The sequence below is a fragment of the Morus notabilis genome, unplaced genomic scaffold (assembly GCF_000414095.1).
Source record: "Morus notabilis unplaced genomic scaffold, ASM41409v2 Scaffold419, whole genome shotgun sequence".
Taxonomy (NCBI): domain Eukaryota; kingdom Viridiplantae; phylum Streptophyta; class Magnoliopsida; order Rosales; family Moraceae; genus Morus; species Morus notabilis.
In genome coordinates this window covers 86,399-103,025 of record NW_010359691.1, presented here as the reverse complement: position 1 = coordinate 103,025, position 16,627 = coordinate 86,399, and the positions used below count along the sequence as shown (strand labels likewise).

Here is a 16,627-nt window from a genome sequence, read left to right as displayed (position 1 = left end):
TTTAAACTTATTTGATAAGTTGTTCAATTTAGAATTCAAATTAATTTAAGTTTGACTTAAATTGGAATTTGAATTTGTGTCAAAATTAGACTACAGGATAAAGGATGATTTTCTCTTCCTTCCCTATCTGCAAATTGGCGCCACACAGGGATGAGAATTCCCTAAGGTGGCCGGCCACACTAAGGATAAGGGTATGTGAGATTTTGTTTCAAATTCAAATAGGAGATAATTAACAAGCTTTATCTTGGAGATAGAGATTAGATTCTTTCTAGAAGTTTGACTTCTACTCTATAAATAAAAGAATGATAAAAAATTGCGCGAGATAATTTTTGTCCTAATTTGAATAGGGTGGCCGAAATTCTCTTAGAGAGGGAAGGAAAAATTTTTCTCTAAAAATTCCACATCACGCATGCGTTGGTATTTGTGGAAATTTGAGTGTTTATTCTAACCCGTTTTGTCTCAGGTGTGCCCACACACACGTCTTCGTAGATTCTAGAAATTGGCGTGGAAGACATTGGTTTTCTAAACACAAACCTTTGGAGCAAGGATTGTTCGAGGTCTAAGAACTCAAGTTATCATCCTAATTGGCCGCCGGGTATTATTCGTAATTTAAGTTCTTAATATATAAATTAATATGATTAATTTATTCGTGCATAAATTAATATAATCTATATAGTATCTCAAAAGTTTTGTGAAAATTTTTGTTATACACGATCCGCCTCCCCCACCCCCTCACGCTTCCGCATCCGAATTCAATTCGGAGACCAGCAGCGCCTGCCTGCTTATTGGGCGGTCATACTAATTATGACTGTCGGTTATATTACTATGACCGCACGATGTGCTTGTCTTATGACCAGTCATAATAAAATTATCAAACAGTCAGAATGATATGACCGGCCATTAGGCAGAGTCACAGAACAAATAAGGAGCACAATGAGAATCCAATGACCCCTAAAAGTTTTAAATAACTGACCTTATGTGCTTTTATCTCCTCCTCTAAAGCCTTTCTTTTCTTCTAAGATTACAGAAAATGGTAAAAGAACAAAAACAATAAATACGTAAGAAAAAAAACAAATAAAAAATAAAAGCCAACAAAGTTTTCACCTTTATCTCGGAATCCGGAGAAGCAGAGTGTGCAAATACTCTCAAGATTACCTATGATTTCATCAAGTCTCATATTCTCCACTTTTTTTGCTTATTCGATGGCTGTTACTTTGTAAGCGAAACATGCTGGAAGTGACCTCAAGGTCTTTTTCACCAATTTGGTGTCAGGATATTTTTCTCCAAGGGCGAAGACTTCGTTAGCAATATTACAAAGCATTGAGTTGAAATTGACAATACACTCATCTTCCTCCATACGCAAGCGTTCAAAAAGAGTTGTGAGGATTTGAAGTTTTGAAGACTTCACAGTATCCGTACCTTCATGTGCAGTTCGAAGAATATTCCACGATTCTTTAGCAGACTCATATGTGAAAATCAATTTGAATTGATTAACATCTACATCATTGAAAATGGCATTCAATACTTTTGAATTACTGTTTGCTAGCTTGTCCTCATCGTTGGACCATTCCTCTTCTGGTTTAGGAACGGTATTGCCTTTATCATCTTTAGTTGTTAGATATGTCCATCCGGTTAAGACAGATCATCATGCCTTCTCATCAATAGCTTTAATGAAAGCTTTCATGCAAGCCTTCCAATAGGGGTAATTGACACCTTTCAGAAACAGTGGTTTGTTCACAAATCCTCATTCCTCATGACATACATTCCTGTAAAATCAACCAGTACACTAGGACCTCACCGAAACACACATCAATGACATTCTCTGATACCAATTGTTGGTACCGGTTTGAGTCTTTTAATACTTTATAAGACAATATAAATAATGCAGAAACGTAAAATAAAAGAACACGAGAGAAATGGTATCACGGTTCGGTAACAACCTACTCCGCGGGGCCACGCCCAGATGATGAACAATCCACTAAGAACTCTTTTACAATTCAATTGAACTTAATCTACCCGAGACTCACTCTCTAAGAAGACGCCTATGAACTTGCAATTTTCCAATGGACTTGAACAGCGAGATCCCCTCGATTTTTTAACATTGGAATCCCTCCAACTAATTTTTTCTCTCGAAAAACACTCAAATCATCTCTCTTGAATACAAGTGCTCACCTTTCTCACAACTCATCAAAACTAATCAAAAGGTGTACAGAGATACAAGAGACTCTTTGAATAAATAAGCAAAAATGATAACAGCTTGACGACCTCTTCAATTAATTCACAGAACCAAATCTATTGCAGATCCTTGTTGCAACAATAACTGCAACATAGCTGTCAAGGTCGACCTTCTCAAAACCAATCCGAATCAATCTGCTTTAATTCTGAAACTGATATATGAACCTGGACACGTTCTTAGGAGACAGAGGAAGATCATACAGCTATGAAAACTCAATCAAATATCAATCAAATCACCAATTAACAATTTACCATCTTAGGATCAATAGTTGATTTTTCAAAAACAGTAACTGAATTAAGTTTCCAGATTCTTACAGAAACTTTTCATAAAGAGCTTGCCAGCTGCACATTTATTCTCAAACACAATCAACCAGCCAATCATTCCTAAAATAATGCCAATCATAAAACGATTAGAATCAATACATAATTTAGGAAACAAATTCCAATACTGTGCACACTTATATATATATATATATATATATATATATATATATATTTAAGGCTTTAAAACTGAAAGGTAGCACAATTATCATTTTAACTCAAGTAAAAATGGTATGGTCCCACTTTTGCTGACATGATGATGTTAATTGTGAAAGTATATAAAAGTTGTGCTAAAATTAATAATCATTTATTCATGAATACTATTATTGAAATTAACCCTTTAACATGGTATTAGAATTTATGAATATGGTGTTTAAAACTCATGTTTATAATTAAAGACTAACACATATTCATTCTCTATTGACGAAAATACCCCGTCAACTAGTAAAACAAAGGAGGATAATCAGGTATATATGAAACATCTCGCAATTCAAGTGCTAGCCATCCTAGATTGCCCAAAAATAAGGGTAAGTTTAAGTTTGATCTTTATTGTTCGGGTGAAAATTCTTATTCCTAAATCTTTTGGAAATATGTAAGCTTTATGTGATCTCTTTAGTTGTGGCCTTCATTTATTTCCTGAAAGCGTGGTCTCTCTAGTTTGTCGCTGGGTAAAAAGCTTTTTGTAAATTTGAAAGGTTCTTGTTTGGAAATATATTCCTCGTACCTCTCCTTGTCTCTTTATAATTTCCACCTGTCTTTCCGTTGTATTTTTTCGACCTTAAATGATCAAAAGGTCAGCAGAATCTTGACAAAAGATCCGCTAGATTATGACATAACAGAACAAAGCAACTATAGAACGAAGTAAAATAAAGACTCAAATTAGAACCACTCTCAAAGCAAAAAGGAATAATATTCAAAACTCTAAAGTACTTTTGATGCATATAAAGATAAATTAAGCTCAGCTGATAAGGAGTCTTTACTTCAAACTATTTGTAAGATTCTATGGCAGCTCTTATATATATGATTTGTAAAGATCTTTCTATCTTTGCTAAAGAGAAGAGAAGAAGAACATAACACTAAAATAATTACAAAAGAATTGCTAAACATGAGGGCCCATTTGAACAAAAAAAAAAATTATGAACAGAACTTTAAATTTTATGAGAAGAAATATTTTACTAAAAAGGTTTAACAACAGTTTAAACCTATAAAACAAACACATGGTGAGTTAGTTAGAAAATCATAAAGATTTGAACAAAATTATGGTACATCCCTGTAATTTTTGAGATGTACATCGAATTTTCAAGTTCTGTTATGAAATAAAAATTAAAGGAGATTTTTTTTTCTTTTTTTCTTTTTTCCCTGTCAAGTGCTTCGTGATGAAAGATGCAAATCTTTAAAAGATGAAGATCATTTTGAGCCTTATTTTATATAGGTAAACCCTTATTTAATGGTTGAAATTTAGGATACACGTACATTCCAAAAAAACAAGAAATATACTGTAGTTCTACTCTAAAGCTTAACATTTAACTTGATAGTGTGGAAACTGAATTTTTGTGTCCCATTGTACTGTGGCTAGTTTTGTCCTTGTTTATACAAAGATGTTATATGCTCATCCATGCATTCTTGATTTTGAGCATTCTTCATTGCCACATAAATATATTTCCTTTTGCAAAATGAAAAAAGAAAAAAAATCAACATTATTTTCTATAACTAAGATTGATCACTCTATTTCGCAGTCATATGCTCCTATTAAGATAGTTGGGTTCCTTTTGTAAATAAAATAAAGTAGTGGACCTATTAGCTACTTTTTATTTGTTTTATTTTCTCTTTCTGTTGCTGAGTTGGACAAGTGTGCACGATGTGTGTGTGCCCTCTGCCCTGGCTAGTATATGTTTTCCCTTTTCTCTTTGCAAGTTTTTCAGATGAGTGAGAGGAGAAAATCCTTCTTCCAACTTTCCCAAATATTCGAATATGGTATCAGAGCAGAAGCTTCGCTGAACTTTCATGGCGAGAGGGAACAATCGTCAGGTCCAAATCACTGGTTCCTCCGGTTCCCCTAGCTCGTCACAAATGGAAGATTCAAGTAGCCCATACTTTCTTCACAACGGGGATCACCCAGGGCTGGTCCTAGTCTCTCATCATCTCACTGGTTCCAACTACAATACTTGGAACCGAACAAGATTGGGTTCGTGGATGGAAGCCTCCCTCGCCCATCTTCCGACGATCTGTTGTTCAAGGTTTGGATTAGCTGCAATAGCATGGTAATTTCCTGGATCTTGAACTCATTAGCTAGGGATATAGCTGATAGTTTACTCTATGTGGACACGACTCTTGAGATCTGGAACAATCTTCATGATCGGTTCAATCAGAGCAATGGTCCACGAATTTTTCAACTTAAAACTTGTCTAACTGGACTGCAACAAGGATCCATGGATGTGAACACTTACTACACTAAACTGAAAATTTATTGGGATGAACTTAAGGTTTTTCGGCCTATACCAGTTTGTAGATGTGGAGGAATGAAAACCTGGTTAGATTACCAACATCAGGAATATGTTATGCAATTTCTTGTTGGTCTCAATGAGTCTTTCACTCAGATTCGTTCTCAAATCCTAATGATGGATCCCTTGCCCCCAATTTCAAAAGTGTTTGCACTTGTGCTCCAAGAAGAGAGGCAGAGGATGATTGGTCAAGTTCTACCTCCTTCCTCTGAGCCAAACATTTTTAGTGCTGATCAGAAGCCCTTAGTTGCTGCCTCTTCCGCCAATTTGAGCCAGAAGTTCAAACGTGACAGACCACATTGCACACACTGTGGCTTGCAAGGGCACACTGTTGAGAAATGCTATAGGATTCATGGTTTTCCTCCTAGGTTCAAAACGAAAGCAAGGGGTCCACAAGCCAAAGCTCAAACAAACCAAGTTGCTGCGGTTTCTTCAGAAGAGAATTGCTCTGCTTCCTCAGAACCCCTCAATGCCCACACATCTAATCAGTGCCAACAGCTCATTGCTCTCTTGACCACACAGCTGTAAGGCATGACACGCGCCACTCTTGATCAGCAGCAGTCTGGACCATTAGTCTCACATTTCAGTGGTATATTATCCCTCTCCTCTACTTTTTCCACTAATTCCATTTCTAAATCACATTGGATTCTTAACACTGGTGCAACTCACCATGTATGTTGCTCATTGAGTTCATTCACGTCATCCATTCTCGTTTCTAACTCTCATGTCACCCTTCCAATTGGTCACACTGTGTCAATTGACCGAATAGGCTCAATAAAATTGTCATCTAGCTTGGTGTTGGATAATGTCCTGTATGTACCACAATTCCATTTTAACCTCTTGTCCATTAGTGCTCTTACCCAAGCTCATCATTACTCCATTAATTTTCTCTCTAACTCTTGTGCCATCCAGGACCATTTTCAGGGCACAACGATTGGGACGGGTAGGAGACATGGAAACCTCTACTTTCTGGACCTCCACAATTTTGCACCTGAGTCTTCTTCATTTCCTAGTTCATCAAAAAGTTGTAATAATGTTTCTTTGTCACAAAGTGACCTTTGGCATTGTCGTTTGGGACACCCTTCATATGTAAAACTCAATGTTTTAAGGAATGAATTGAAAATTTCTGATGTTTCTGATAAATGTGATCATTGCTCAATTTGTCATTTGGCTAAACAATGTAGGTTGCCTTTTCCTTCAAATAATTCCATGACTAATTCACCATTCCAATTGATACATTGTGATATTTGGGGACCCTTTCACCATTTAACCACAGAAGGTTACCGCTATTTCCTCACCATAGTTGATGATCACACACGTTTTACTTGGGTATACCTTATGCGGACAAAGTCTGAAGTCACAACTGTTTTTCCAGATTTTTTCTCATTAATAAACACACAGTTTGGCATAAAGATCAAGTCAGTGCGTTCTGACAATGCTCCTGAGTTGGCCTTCTCTGAATTCTTTCGCACAAATGGCATCATTCCTTTTCATTCTTGTGTCGATACCCCCCAACAAAATTCTGTTGTGGAGCGCAAACATCAGCACATTCTAAATGTGGCACGCGCTCTACACTTCCAGTCCAACATATCTTTAGATTATTAGGGGGATTGTGTCCTTACGTCGGTTTACCTAATCAATCGCATTCCTTCACCCTTGTTGTCCAACAAAACCCCTTTTGAACTCATGTGGAAAAGGAAGCCTTCATATTCACATTTACGAGCTTTTGGTTGTATGTGTTATAGCTCCACATTAGCTAGACATAGAACCAAGTTCTCTCCTCGTGCCATCAAGGCTATTTTTCTGAGGTATCCTCCTGGATACAAGCTTCTTAATCTCACAACCAATGTTATTTTCATTTCACGAGATGTCATTTTTCATGAAACAATCTTCCCGTTTTATGATTCTCCTTCCAATTCTAGTCCTCAGGATTTCTTTTCTAATCAGGTTTTGCCACTCTCTCTTCCTGATTCTTCTCCTCCACCGCCTCTTGTCAGCATTCCTGATGCTATTGTGCATCCTACTCGAACTCGAAAACCTCCTTCTTATTTGCGGGATTACCACTATTTTTCCATTCCTCATGTTTCCGGTTCCACTGCTAATCCACTGTCCAACGTGCTTTCTTATGACAAGCTGTCAATCCCTCATAAAACCCTTGTTCACTCTATTTCCTCCAATGTTGAACCTACCACCTTCACTGAGGCCGCTGTTATTCCAGAGTGGCGTGAAGCCATGTCAGCCGAACTGCAGGCTCTTGAAAGGAATGGGACTTGGTCTCTGACTAGCTTGCCTCCTGGTAAACACGCCGTTGGTTGTAAATGGGTTTACTGGATTAAATATCAGGCAGATGGTTCCATAGAGCGCTACAAAGCTCGCCTAGTTGTTAAGGGATTCACTCAACAAGAGGATGTTTATTATTTTGACACTTTTTCACCAGTAGCAAAACTGGTCACTGTGAGGACATTGCTTGCCTTGGCAGCCATTCATGGATGGAGTTTAACCCAACTTGATGTCAATAACACCTTCTTGCACGGTGACCTTGATGAGGAAGTATACATGACATTGCCTCCTGGTCTTCACCGTGAGGGGGAGATTGTGCCATCCAATGCCGTTTGCAAGCTTCATAAGTCCCTCTATGGACTTAAGCAAGCTTCTCGACAGTGGTTCTCAAAATTCTCAAGCGTCCTCATTGCTAAAGGCTTCCAGCAATCAAATGCGGACAGCTCTTTGTTCACAAAGATTCAAGGTTCCTCCTTTGTTGCTCTTTTGGTCTATGTTGATGACATAGTGATTGCTAGCAATGACTTGAACTATGTGACAGCTTTCAAACAATTCCTTGACAGCAAATTTAAACTCAAGGACCTTGGAGACTTGAAATATTTTCTTGGGCTTGAGGTTGCTAGGTCTGCCAAAGGAATATCCATCAGCCAAAGACACTATGCCTTGGATCTTCTCTCAGATTCATGACAGCTTGGCTGTAAAACCAGGAAGACACCCATGGATGGTGATGTGAAACTCTCCCAGAATGATGGAGAAGCATTGGAAGATCCTTTCCAATATAGGAGACTGATTGAGAAATTGTTGTATCTCACTATCACACGGCCGGATCTCTCATATTCAGTGAATCGGCTAAGTCAGTTTCTTGCTAACCCAAATGTGACTCATTTGCAGGCAGCCTACCGTGTTTTGCAATACTTGAAAGGCACAGTTGGTCAGGGCCTTTTCTTTTCTTCTACCTCGGCAATAGAGCTAAAAGCCTTTGCTGACTCGGACTGGGCTGCTTGCCCCAATACAAGGAAGTCCATTAGTGGTTTTTGTGTTTTCATTAGAGACTCACTTGTCTCATGGAAATCTAAGAAGCAACAGATCGTGTAAAGGTCTTCAGCGGAGGCAGAATACCGATCCATGGCGAATGCAACTTGTGAGATCATGTGGTTGTTCTCTCTTCTCAAGGATTTGCATGTAGACCACCATAAGCCGGCAGTGTTATTTTGTGACAACTAGGCAGCCTTGCATATAGCAGCCAACCCTGTTTTTCATGAGCGTACGAAGCACATAGAAATCGACTGTCACCTTGTTAGGGAGAAAATTCAAGCAGGTGTGCTAAAGACGCTACATGTCCCTTCACAACATCAATTAGCAGACTTGCTAACGAAGCCTTTATTTCCTGGACAATTCCTTACTCTACTTGGCAAGATGGGAATTCACAACATCCATTCTCCATCTTGAGGGGGAGTATTAAGATAGTTGGGTTCTTTTTGTAAATAAAATAAAGTAGTGGACCTATTAGCTACTTTTTATTTGTTTTATTTTCTCTTTCTGTTGCTGAGCTGGACAAATGTGCACGATGTGTGTGTGCCCTCTGCCCTGGCTGGTATATGTTTTTCCTTTTCTCTTTGCAAGTTTTTCAGATGAATGAGAGGAGAAAATCCTTCTTCCAACTTTCCCAAATATTCGAATAGCTCCAACCATTTCTCACAATTTGACGAGTATTTTACATGTGATTTTTACTATTTTTTTAAAATATTTTAACTACATCTGGAGCTTGTTTTTGATATTTTAACTAGATTCGCTATTTTTGTCGTCGCTTAGCAAAAAATTAGCTCCAATGTCAGAAGCGCACAAGAAGAACGATCGGATGGTGATGTGGAAGGGAAGAAAGGGAGAGCGGTGGCGGTGTGGAGAGGAAGAAGGGATTATGGTGGCGGTGCAGGGAGAGAATAGAGGGAGAGACTAAAAAAGGAGAGGAGAAGAAAATAGGATTAGGGTTTTTATTATTATTTTTTTATTAGTTTTGGTATGTTATATGTTGAAAGTGGTGTGTTTGGAAGGGAAGTGCATTTTTATTTGAAATGGAATTTTTGTGATTCGACTTATACTCAACCAAGTTTATGTGATCTGATTTATATTTAACCTATTTAAATCAACAAAACTATTAAAGTCGGGTTGAGTTGGGTGGATAAGACAGATTAAACTTTATAAAAAATAAAATAAAACCAACCATTCAACACAAAAATAAGAAATATAAGGAAAGAAAGCTAAAATACATTAAAAAAAAAACCACCAACATAAACTAATATAATTATAAAAGATCGACAAAAGAAATTCAAATGCACAAGTCATAAAATACAGAAAAAAAAACACAAGAAAAACTATTAAAATAAAATCTTCTTATTCATAGCTATATTGGGTCAGTTGAGTCTTCATTAAATTGGCAAAATCTTAACCCAAACGAACCCGTTAACTTAATAGTCGGATAAGATGAAAATCCAACCTCTGGAGCAGCTGAATGCTAGTATAAATTGGCGACATAGTCCGGTTTTTTTTATTTCATATCTTATTTTTTTCTTTTTAGTTTTTTTTTGTCGAGATTTTTTTTTTCGTATCATCTTATAATCATATGCCGGCGTTATAATTTGGAAATTTTAAACAATAATTTATATTATGTGCAAAAATAAAAATTTATAAAATAATTCATCAAAATTAGAAGTTTAGGTACTATTATCTCAATACTCATAGCTTAGAGGCGAGCAAGATACGTAAAATGATCTCAATACTCATAGCGGCGAACAATATTGTGAATATTTTTTTTTGTTTTTTCTTTTACAAGCAAAAAAAACAAGCGTTTTTTGGTTTTTTTTTTGAACGGTTTTGTTTTTCTTTTTGAGGAAAAAGAAACTATCCAAAATTGTTCTGGAACAGCCAAAAAATAAAATAAAATTTCTTTAAATAAAAAAAATTAAAATTTATTCTTTTTTAAAGGAAAGGAAGCACCGAGTCAGCGAGCTCTTATTCCGAACAACTAACTGCCACGCGTCCACTTACACGCGCGAGTAATTTCACCTGCATCTCAGTGTCAGAGCGTGCGAGAGGGTCCATAACCACGTGAGCAAACATCCCTCAGCTGCCCTCACACGCGTCCAACGTGCGAAGTGAATGCTAGTGGTCTCTTTAATTCAAATAAATAAATAAAATAAAACAATTAAAAAAATCATTCTTACGGTGGTGATGGGAATACAAGCGATTGATGCCATGGTGTCGTTAATGCGGTGGTGGCGTCCGTAATGCGTCTCAGTTTCTTTCCTTTTTTTTTTAATATTTATTTATATTTTAATTTCTGGGTAATTTGTGAGGCAAAAAGTGGGACCTACTTCACTCCTATGCAGGGACAGCTATTACTGATTCTGCCTCCGTCCCCACACACTTTGAAGCTCATTCATGGCTTCTTCACTCTCTTCTTCTCTCTTTTCCTATCTCCTCTTCTTCTTCTTCTTCTTCTTCTGCTGCTTCTTCTTCTTCTTTGTTTGTTCACATTACCCATTACTCCATTCACTTTGTCCCTTCTCTTTTATTTTCTTCTAACTCAAAAAACCCCATTGTTTTTTGCTTTCTCTTTCTCTGTTTCACTTCATTTTTTCTGATGGTTTTGTTAGTTGGGAGATATTTTACAAGTGAAGGCATGAGAAAAAAGGTTCATTTCGAGCTCAGCCTCAGTGTCGTTTGCTTACAACTGTTTCTCCTGTCCTTTGGTGAGTATTTTTTTTCTTTTTTTAAACTATTTATTTGGTTAATAGCTGCTTTAATGGATTTTTTGGATATTGTTTTGTTATGATCTGCGAGTTCTGTTTGCTGGGTCATATATAAATTGCCTTGCTTTGGATGATTGTGTTGCTGGGTTTTGCTTAAATGTCGAGCTTTAATTGTTGGGTCTTTGAGAAAAAGGAAATTTATGGCCATTAGTTTGAGATAATGTTCTAAATTTTAATACCACTTTTTAGGAATATATTGCATTGGATATTCTTCTGTTTCTCTTTGTGTGGGTTAATATTTTTTGTTCCTGTTTTTTACTTGTACATGTAGGTTTAGTTTAGAAAAAAAAAATTATTCTTTTTGTTGTTCAATTTACTAAATGACCTAAGATTTTCTTGTTTTAAGCACGTTTTGTTTTTGGTTTGGGGTTAATTGGTGTCAGAGTCAGTACGGGTTTGCTTTAATAACTTCTGTTAGATACATTAAGGCTGAAAATGCTTCTTTTGGCACCCAAAATTGCTATTGTTCTACTTCTAACAACTGAAATATTGTTGAGGAAAGGAAGATCTTTATTGGGTGCGTGTAAAAATTGGTCTTCATCGGGAACTTTTCAAGTGAGGGATAATACTTGATAGTTATCTCATAATACGCTAGTTTACCAAAATAATCTAGCGACAATTTTTGTGATAAATCGACTTCGTACTCTACAAAGTATTGTATTGTTAGTAAAAGGAATTCCATAATATGTTGGTTGCTTGCCGCAGTATTTGTTCTAACTTCCATGTATTAGAGATTCAGTTTATTTCTCAATGTTCTCCCGTAGGCTCGTTTCTTGGATATGGTATTCATTTGTTGGTTCATCTCGAAATCGGTTTCAATTGTACATGATTCTATCTGAGGCTCTTTTATCATCCTTTTATAGGATTGTCTCCGCAGTATCTTGAAAGCTTAGTCCTTTGATCTACATCATACGAGTTTTTTGTGGCTTCCTCATCATCTGTATATACGAGTGTTTTTTTTTATTTTTTTATTATTTTATTATTTTTTATTTTTTTTTTATAACTTGTGAATGCTGATTACATTTTTACTCTGTAATCCCCATGCTTTTTGTATAGGTTGCCTGAAATCGTGTTCCAGCCCTTTAGACTTTAACAACTATCATGAATTGGTACATCAACAAAATGATGATATGCTTCCTCAGATATCCCCCAGTGGAACACCTCAGCCTTTTCTTCCTCTTCTTGCACCGTCACCTTTGGCACCGTATACAAATACAACTTCCCCGAAATTATCAGGTTTTTCCTCCTCGAAAGCACTTCTTTGGAATTTCCTTTTTAGAAAACTTTTGGCTCAGATGTCAAATTCTCTCTGGCACTCTTTGTGCAGGAATGTGTGCGTTGAACTTTACGGCTGCTGAGGGCCTGATGAGTACCACATCAATAGATTGCTGGTCTGTTTTTGCACCATTGCTGGCTAATGTGATTTGCTGCCCACAGTTGGAAGCAACCCTTGCAATTCTCATTGGTCAATCGAGTAAAGATACCAATTTGCTCGCTTTGAATGGAACCACTGCCAAACATTGCTTGTCAGATATTGAGCAGATTTTAGTGGGCCAGGGTGCAAATGACAGTTTGAGGCAGATATGCTCGATCCGTTCAACATATCTTACTGAAGCATCTTGCCCTGTAAAAGATGTTGATGAATTTGAGAGTACTGTCGACACTTCCAAGTTGCTTGCTGCTTGCGAGAAAATCAATCCTGTGAAAGAATGCTGTGAGCAAATTTGTCAGAACGCCATATTAGAAGCTGCTACAAAGATTTCGTTGAAAGCTTCTGATCTTTTGAGCATGGCTGGATCGCATGTCTTACCTGAGCACTCAAGTGAGGTCAATGATTGTAAAAATATTGTGCTCCGCTGGCTAGCAAGTCAACTTTCTCCTGCTCATGCTAAGGAAGTTCTCAGGGGACTGTCTAATTGCAAAGTTAACAAAGGTGAGCCTCGAGAACAATGAACACGACGTACAAACTTTACTCTTTAATTTCGTTTCTATGGTATTCTCTGCTGAGATTACTTGATCACACCAACCCCTTCAGTTGGTATCAGCAGTGTTTTATCTGTGTTTTTGAGAAGAAAATTTTTTCTGCATTATTGTCCAGTTTGTCCCTTGGTTTTCCCTGACATGAGACATGTTGCGAAGGATTGTGGGAATGAGGTAAGTAACCCGACTGCATGCTGTACAGCCATGGAAAGCTATGTGTCCCACTTGCAAAAGCAGAGCTTCATTACCAACTTGCAAGCTTTGGATTGTGCTACATCATTGGGAATGAAATTGCGAAAATCAAATATTACCAGAGATGTGTACAGTCTGTGCCATATAAGCCTCAAGGACTTCTCCCTCCAAGGTTTGTGTTGTCTCTCAATTCCGTTTTTCCAATTCATGATTGCACTAATTAACAGCCCGTACTAATATGTGTTCTTTTCGTGATTTTACTTCTTAAAATGATCCGGCCATCGACAAATGTACCTCAGTCGGTAATCAAGGTAATTTATTACTTAACATGCATTGTTTCGTTATTCTTGAATGAACACTGGTCTGGTTGTATTTTATCTAGCCCTTTAGTTTTTTCCTGGAGAATTTGTCGTATCTCATGGTAATGCATGGATCACATAGTTGACTGGGTACATGTAAGTATGTATGTGTGTATGTATTTGTGCTGTCCTCGAGAGTGTCATGGGACTTGAACTGCCGAGGATTTTTTCCAACTTCGTATATTTCTTCTTTCCGTTTCTTTCATCACTAACATTTGCTTCATCATTTCCATGATAGAGTATGGATGCCTTTTGCCAAGTATGCCCTCCGATGCTGCGTTTGACACTTCTGGGATCAGCTTCCTTTGTGATCTCAATGACAATATTCCCGCCCCATGGCCGAATACATCTCAAGTGTCAGCTTCATCATGCAAGACAAGTATGTCTAGCCCCTTAAGCTCATTCATTTTTGCACACCGCATCAATCACCGTGGATACATTTCGCCTTTATTCTAGTTTACATCCATAATATTTTAACTCTCAACTCTTTTGGAAATTCAGCCGTCAAGATTCCTGCACTTCCTGCAGCCACATCCGCGCAAAGTGGTAAGCACATAACTTGTCAAGAATAGAGCTTTTTCAAAATTCGCTTTTCTCACTTTGAATCGCGACTTGACTCACTTTCTCAAATTCTCAGGTCTTTACATTGATGATGCCATGCTCATTATGTTCCTCGTTTCCTCAATGCTTCTTATGAAGTTCTTGTAAAGAAAGTCTGCTTCGGGAAGGATGCTATTGGATGAGTGCCTTAAAAATAGCTCGTCCATAAGGAAGTCATCCCAGTCAGCGGAGGACCTTTTTTTGGCATTAGGAAGAGAAACTTTGATTGTTGTTTGTGTTTCAGGTCATATGTTATTGATTAGTGATTCTTGCTTGCTTGTATAATAAGATTCTTGTAAAGGAATTTTTAGGAAGGGTGAGAAGGAACGTTATATTGTAACTAGTAACTACGACAAAATCAGATTAGCATGAAAAAGATTCGGATTGCGAATTGCAGCCACAAATATATTTATATATATATAGAAAATTTTGTTTTCTCCCACTTTAGTTTCCACATTATGGCTCAAGTCTAACCACAAACTTGCTCTCTTTTTGGCCTCTTTTATTTCTTAATTCTAATAATTTAGATCAAATTAAAGTACACATTAAGTGCACCAATTCGATCGGTAATTCATTGACGATAATACAGTGCTTTATAAATCGTTGACCCCATTGGAGAGTTCTTTTTTATTTATTTATTTTTTTAGAGGCCCTGTTGGAAAATGAAGAGTATTGTTTCCATAACTCTTCAACTGCCTAATAGATGAATAAATAAGTACATATCTAAAGAGAGAAGGGAAAATTCAACGGGTTCAGACCGTCATATGAATGTATGCTCATTTCTCGGTTTTTGCGCACTGGAGAATAAATAGCAAGATTGTTGGAGGTTGAGAAAGCATCCACCAACGAAGGAGTTGGTTAAGAGGCTACACAACGGTTTTTTTTTTTTTTTGGGTTGCTAAATGGCTTCACAATGTTACTGGTTATGAATCTATTGCAATTGTACACTGAAATTATTGCTAGTTTTTACAGAAATTAGAAACCAACTTTAACATATGATATTTTGTTGAAGCATTTATTTCAGCACCTCTCTCTCTCTTAGTACCGTTGGCATTTGGTAGCTCTTGGCAATAAATGGATCATCTTTTGACAAGATTTGATTGCTCTAACAACAATCTTCCCATGGAAGTAGTTGTTTCCTTTATTATATGCATTACATATAATTTCTTATGTTCTTCACTACCATTCCTCGAAATATTTCAAAGTGACAAAATAATTAGAACAACTTAGTCCCTCAAAAGAGATTTGTTGGACCATGTACTCAGAATATTTCTTACTTCAAAGGGGAAAAAAAAAAAAAAAAAACTGAGTACCGAATATTGTTACAAAATAAGAACGCATATGTTACACATTGACCTTTAACTACACGCAGTTGATATTATACTATTTATCAAATTGCAGAACAAAGAGTTACAATGTCGTTTAAGTGGTCATGTACAACAATTTTTAATCCATACCAAACAATATCTAAACGAAGTACAATTACTTTTAATCCCCTTGCTGCATTTTTATGTGGATCCCCACAGCCATCAACAAGAAGACGTTTCTCTTTTCTAGTGCGTGGTCCCCTAACTCCATTTCCTATCAAGTGTACTTCTTACATTTGCAATTCAACATGGAGAAATGCAAGTAATTAGGCTACGTATTACTTTTGAGGGAGAGATTGTTCGGTTTTACCACTTTCTATTTTTCCAGCTTTGCCCCAACAACAATTGTTAATCAGTAAACTACTTTACTTTTGATAGAAAAACTGTTAGATTACTTCTATGGAAAATAAGTAAACCGTTGGCTAACTCTCTTTCTCCTCATCCATCACTATCTCTTTGTTTCTATAATATATAAAAAACTGGTTAACCTTTTTTCCTTTTCCTTTTATGTCTTTGTTTTAAAGGAACAAAAAGAAAAAACCAGTAAACCAGTAGTTTACTTGTGTCTAATCAGTAGTTTACTAGATCTGGTCGTTTCTTTAGTCTTAAGGCGAGACCATTGGCCTTGCAAGTGTCAATGCAATGTCGTAGAGGACTCAAATTCATGATAGCCTCGATGATGCGACAACCTTGGTACACAAGCTCGAGATGAGTATTGTCGGATTTGGCCTAGCATCGGCGGAGAGTCACGTAATCTTGCCTCACAGGTCTCCATAGTATAAAAATTGGTACCGTAAAATTTATCAAAAGTTTTTCTTTTCAAACAAAAAGTTTACTATTAAAATTTATCAAAAGTTTTACTTTTCAAATAAAAAGAAACGTTTCGTTATTTTATTTTGTATAATAATTTAGGAATTCCCCTCACTAGAGGGTCACATTTCTGAAACATCATCATTATAAGATTTTTGTCTCCAAATTCCTCC

General features: G+C 36.8%; 3 protein-coding genes across 3 annotated transcripts; all 3 read left to right on the top strand.

Moving 5' to 3' along the window:
* Positions 1–4,560: 4,560 nt before the first annotated feature.
* Positions 4,561–5,585, top strand: LOC112090984. Its single transcript, XM_024163557.1, has 2 exons — positions 4,561–4,741; positions 4,846–5,585. The coding sequence occupies exons 1-2, from the start codon at positions 4,561–4,563 to the stop codon at positions 5,583–5,585; spliced, it is 921 nt and encodes a 306-aa protein (XP_024019325.1).
* A 2,469-nt stretch (positions 5,586–8,054) lies between these two features.
* LOC112090983 (uncharacterized mitochondrial protein AtMg00240-like) lies at positions 8,055–8,432 on the top strand. Its single transcript, XM_024163556.1, has one exon. It carries the CDS (start codon positions 8,055–8,057, stop codon positions 8,430–8,432), a length of 378 nt encoding a protein of 125 aa, XP_024019324.1.
* Positions 8,433–10,811: 2,379 nt separating this feature from the next.
* LOC21389729 (uncharacterized GPI-anchored protein At1g61900) lies at positions 10,812–14,713 on the top strand. The gene is made up of 8 exons (XM_024163558.1): positions 10,812–11,086; positions 12,203–12,382; positions 12,474–13,079; positions 13,245–13,490; positions 13,618–13,629; positions 13,916–14,056; positions 14,179–14,223; positions 14,315–14,713. Exons 1-8 carry the CDS (start codon positions 10,978–10,980, stop codon positions 14,383–14,385), a joined length of 1,410 nt encoding a protein of 469 aa, XP_024019326.1. The 5' UTR covers positions 10,812–10,977; the 3' UTR covers positions 14,386–14,713.
* The last annotated feature ends 1,914 nt before the right edge of the window (positions 14,714–16,627 follow it).

Coding starts and splice junctions, on each gene's coding strand:
- LOC112090983 (XM_024163556.1), top strand. CDS start 8,055: ATGGATGGTGATGTGAAACTCTCCCAGAATGATGGAGAAGCATTGGAA.
- LOC21389729 (XM_024163558.1), top strand. CDS start 10,978: ATGGTTTTGTTAGTTGGGAGATATTTTACAAGTGAAGGCATGAGAAAA. Junction 11,087..12,202: donor ACTGTTTCTCCTGTCCTTTG/GTGAGTATTTTT, acceptor CTTTTTGTATAG/GTTGCCTGAAATCGTGTTCC. Junction 13,080..13,244: donor TAATTGCAAAGTTAACAAAG/GTGAGCCTCGAG, acceptor ATTATTGTCCAG/TTTGTCCCTTGGTTTTCCCT.
- LOC112090984 (XM_024163557.1), top strand. CDS start 4,561: ATGGCGAGAGGGAACAATCGTCAGGTCCAAATCACTGGTTCCTCCGGT. Junction 4,742..4,845: donor TTGGAACCGAACAAGATTGG/GTTCGTGGATGG, acceptor TGAACTCATTAG/CTAGGGATATAGCTGATAGT.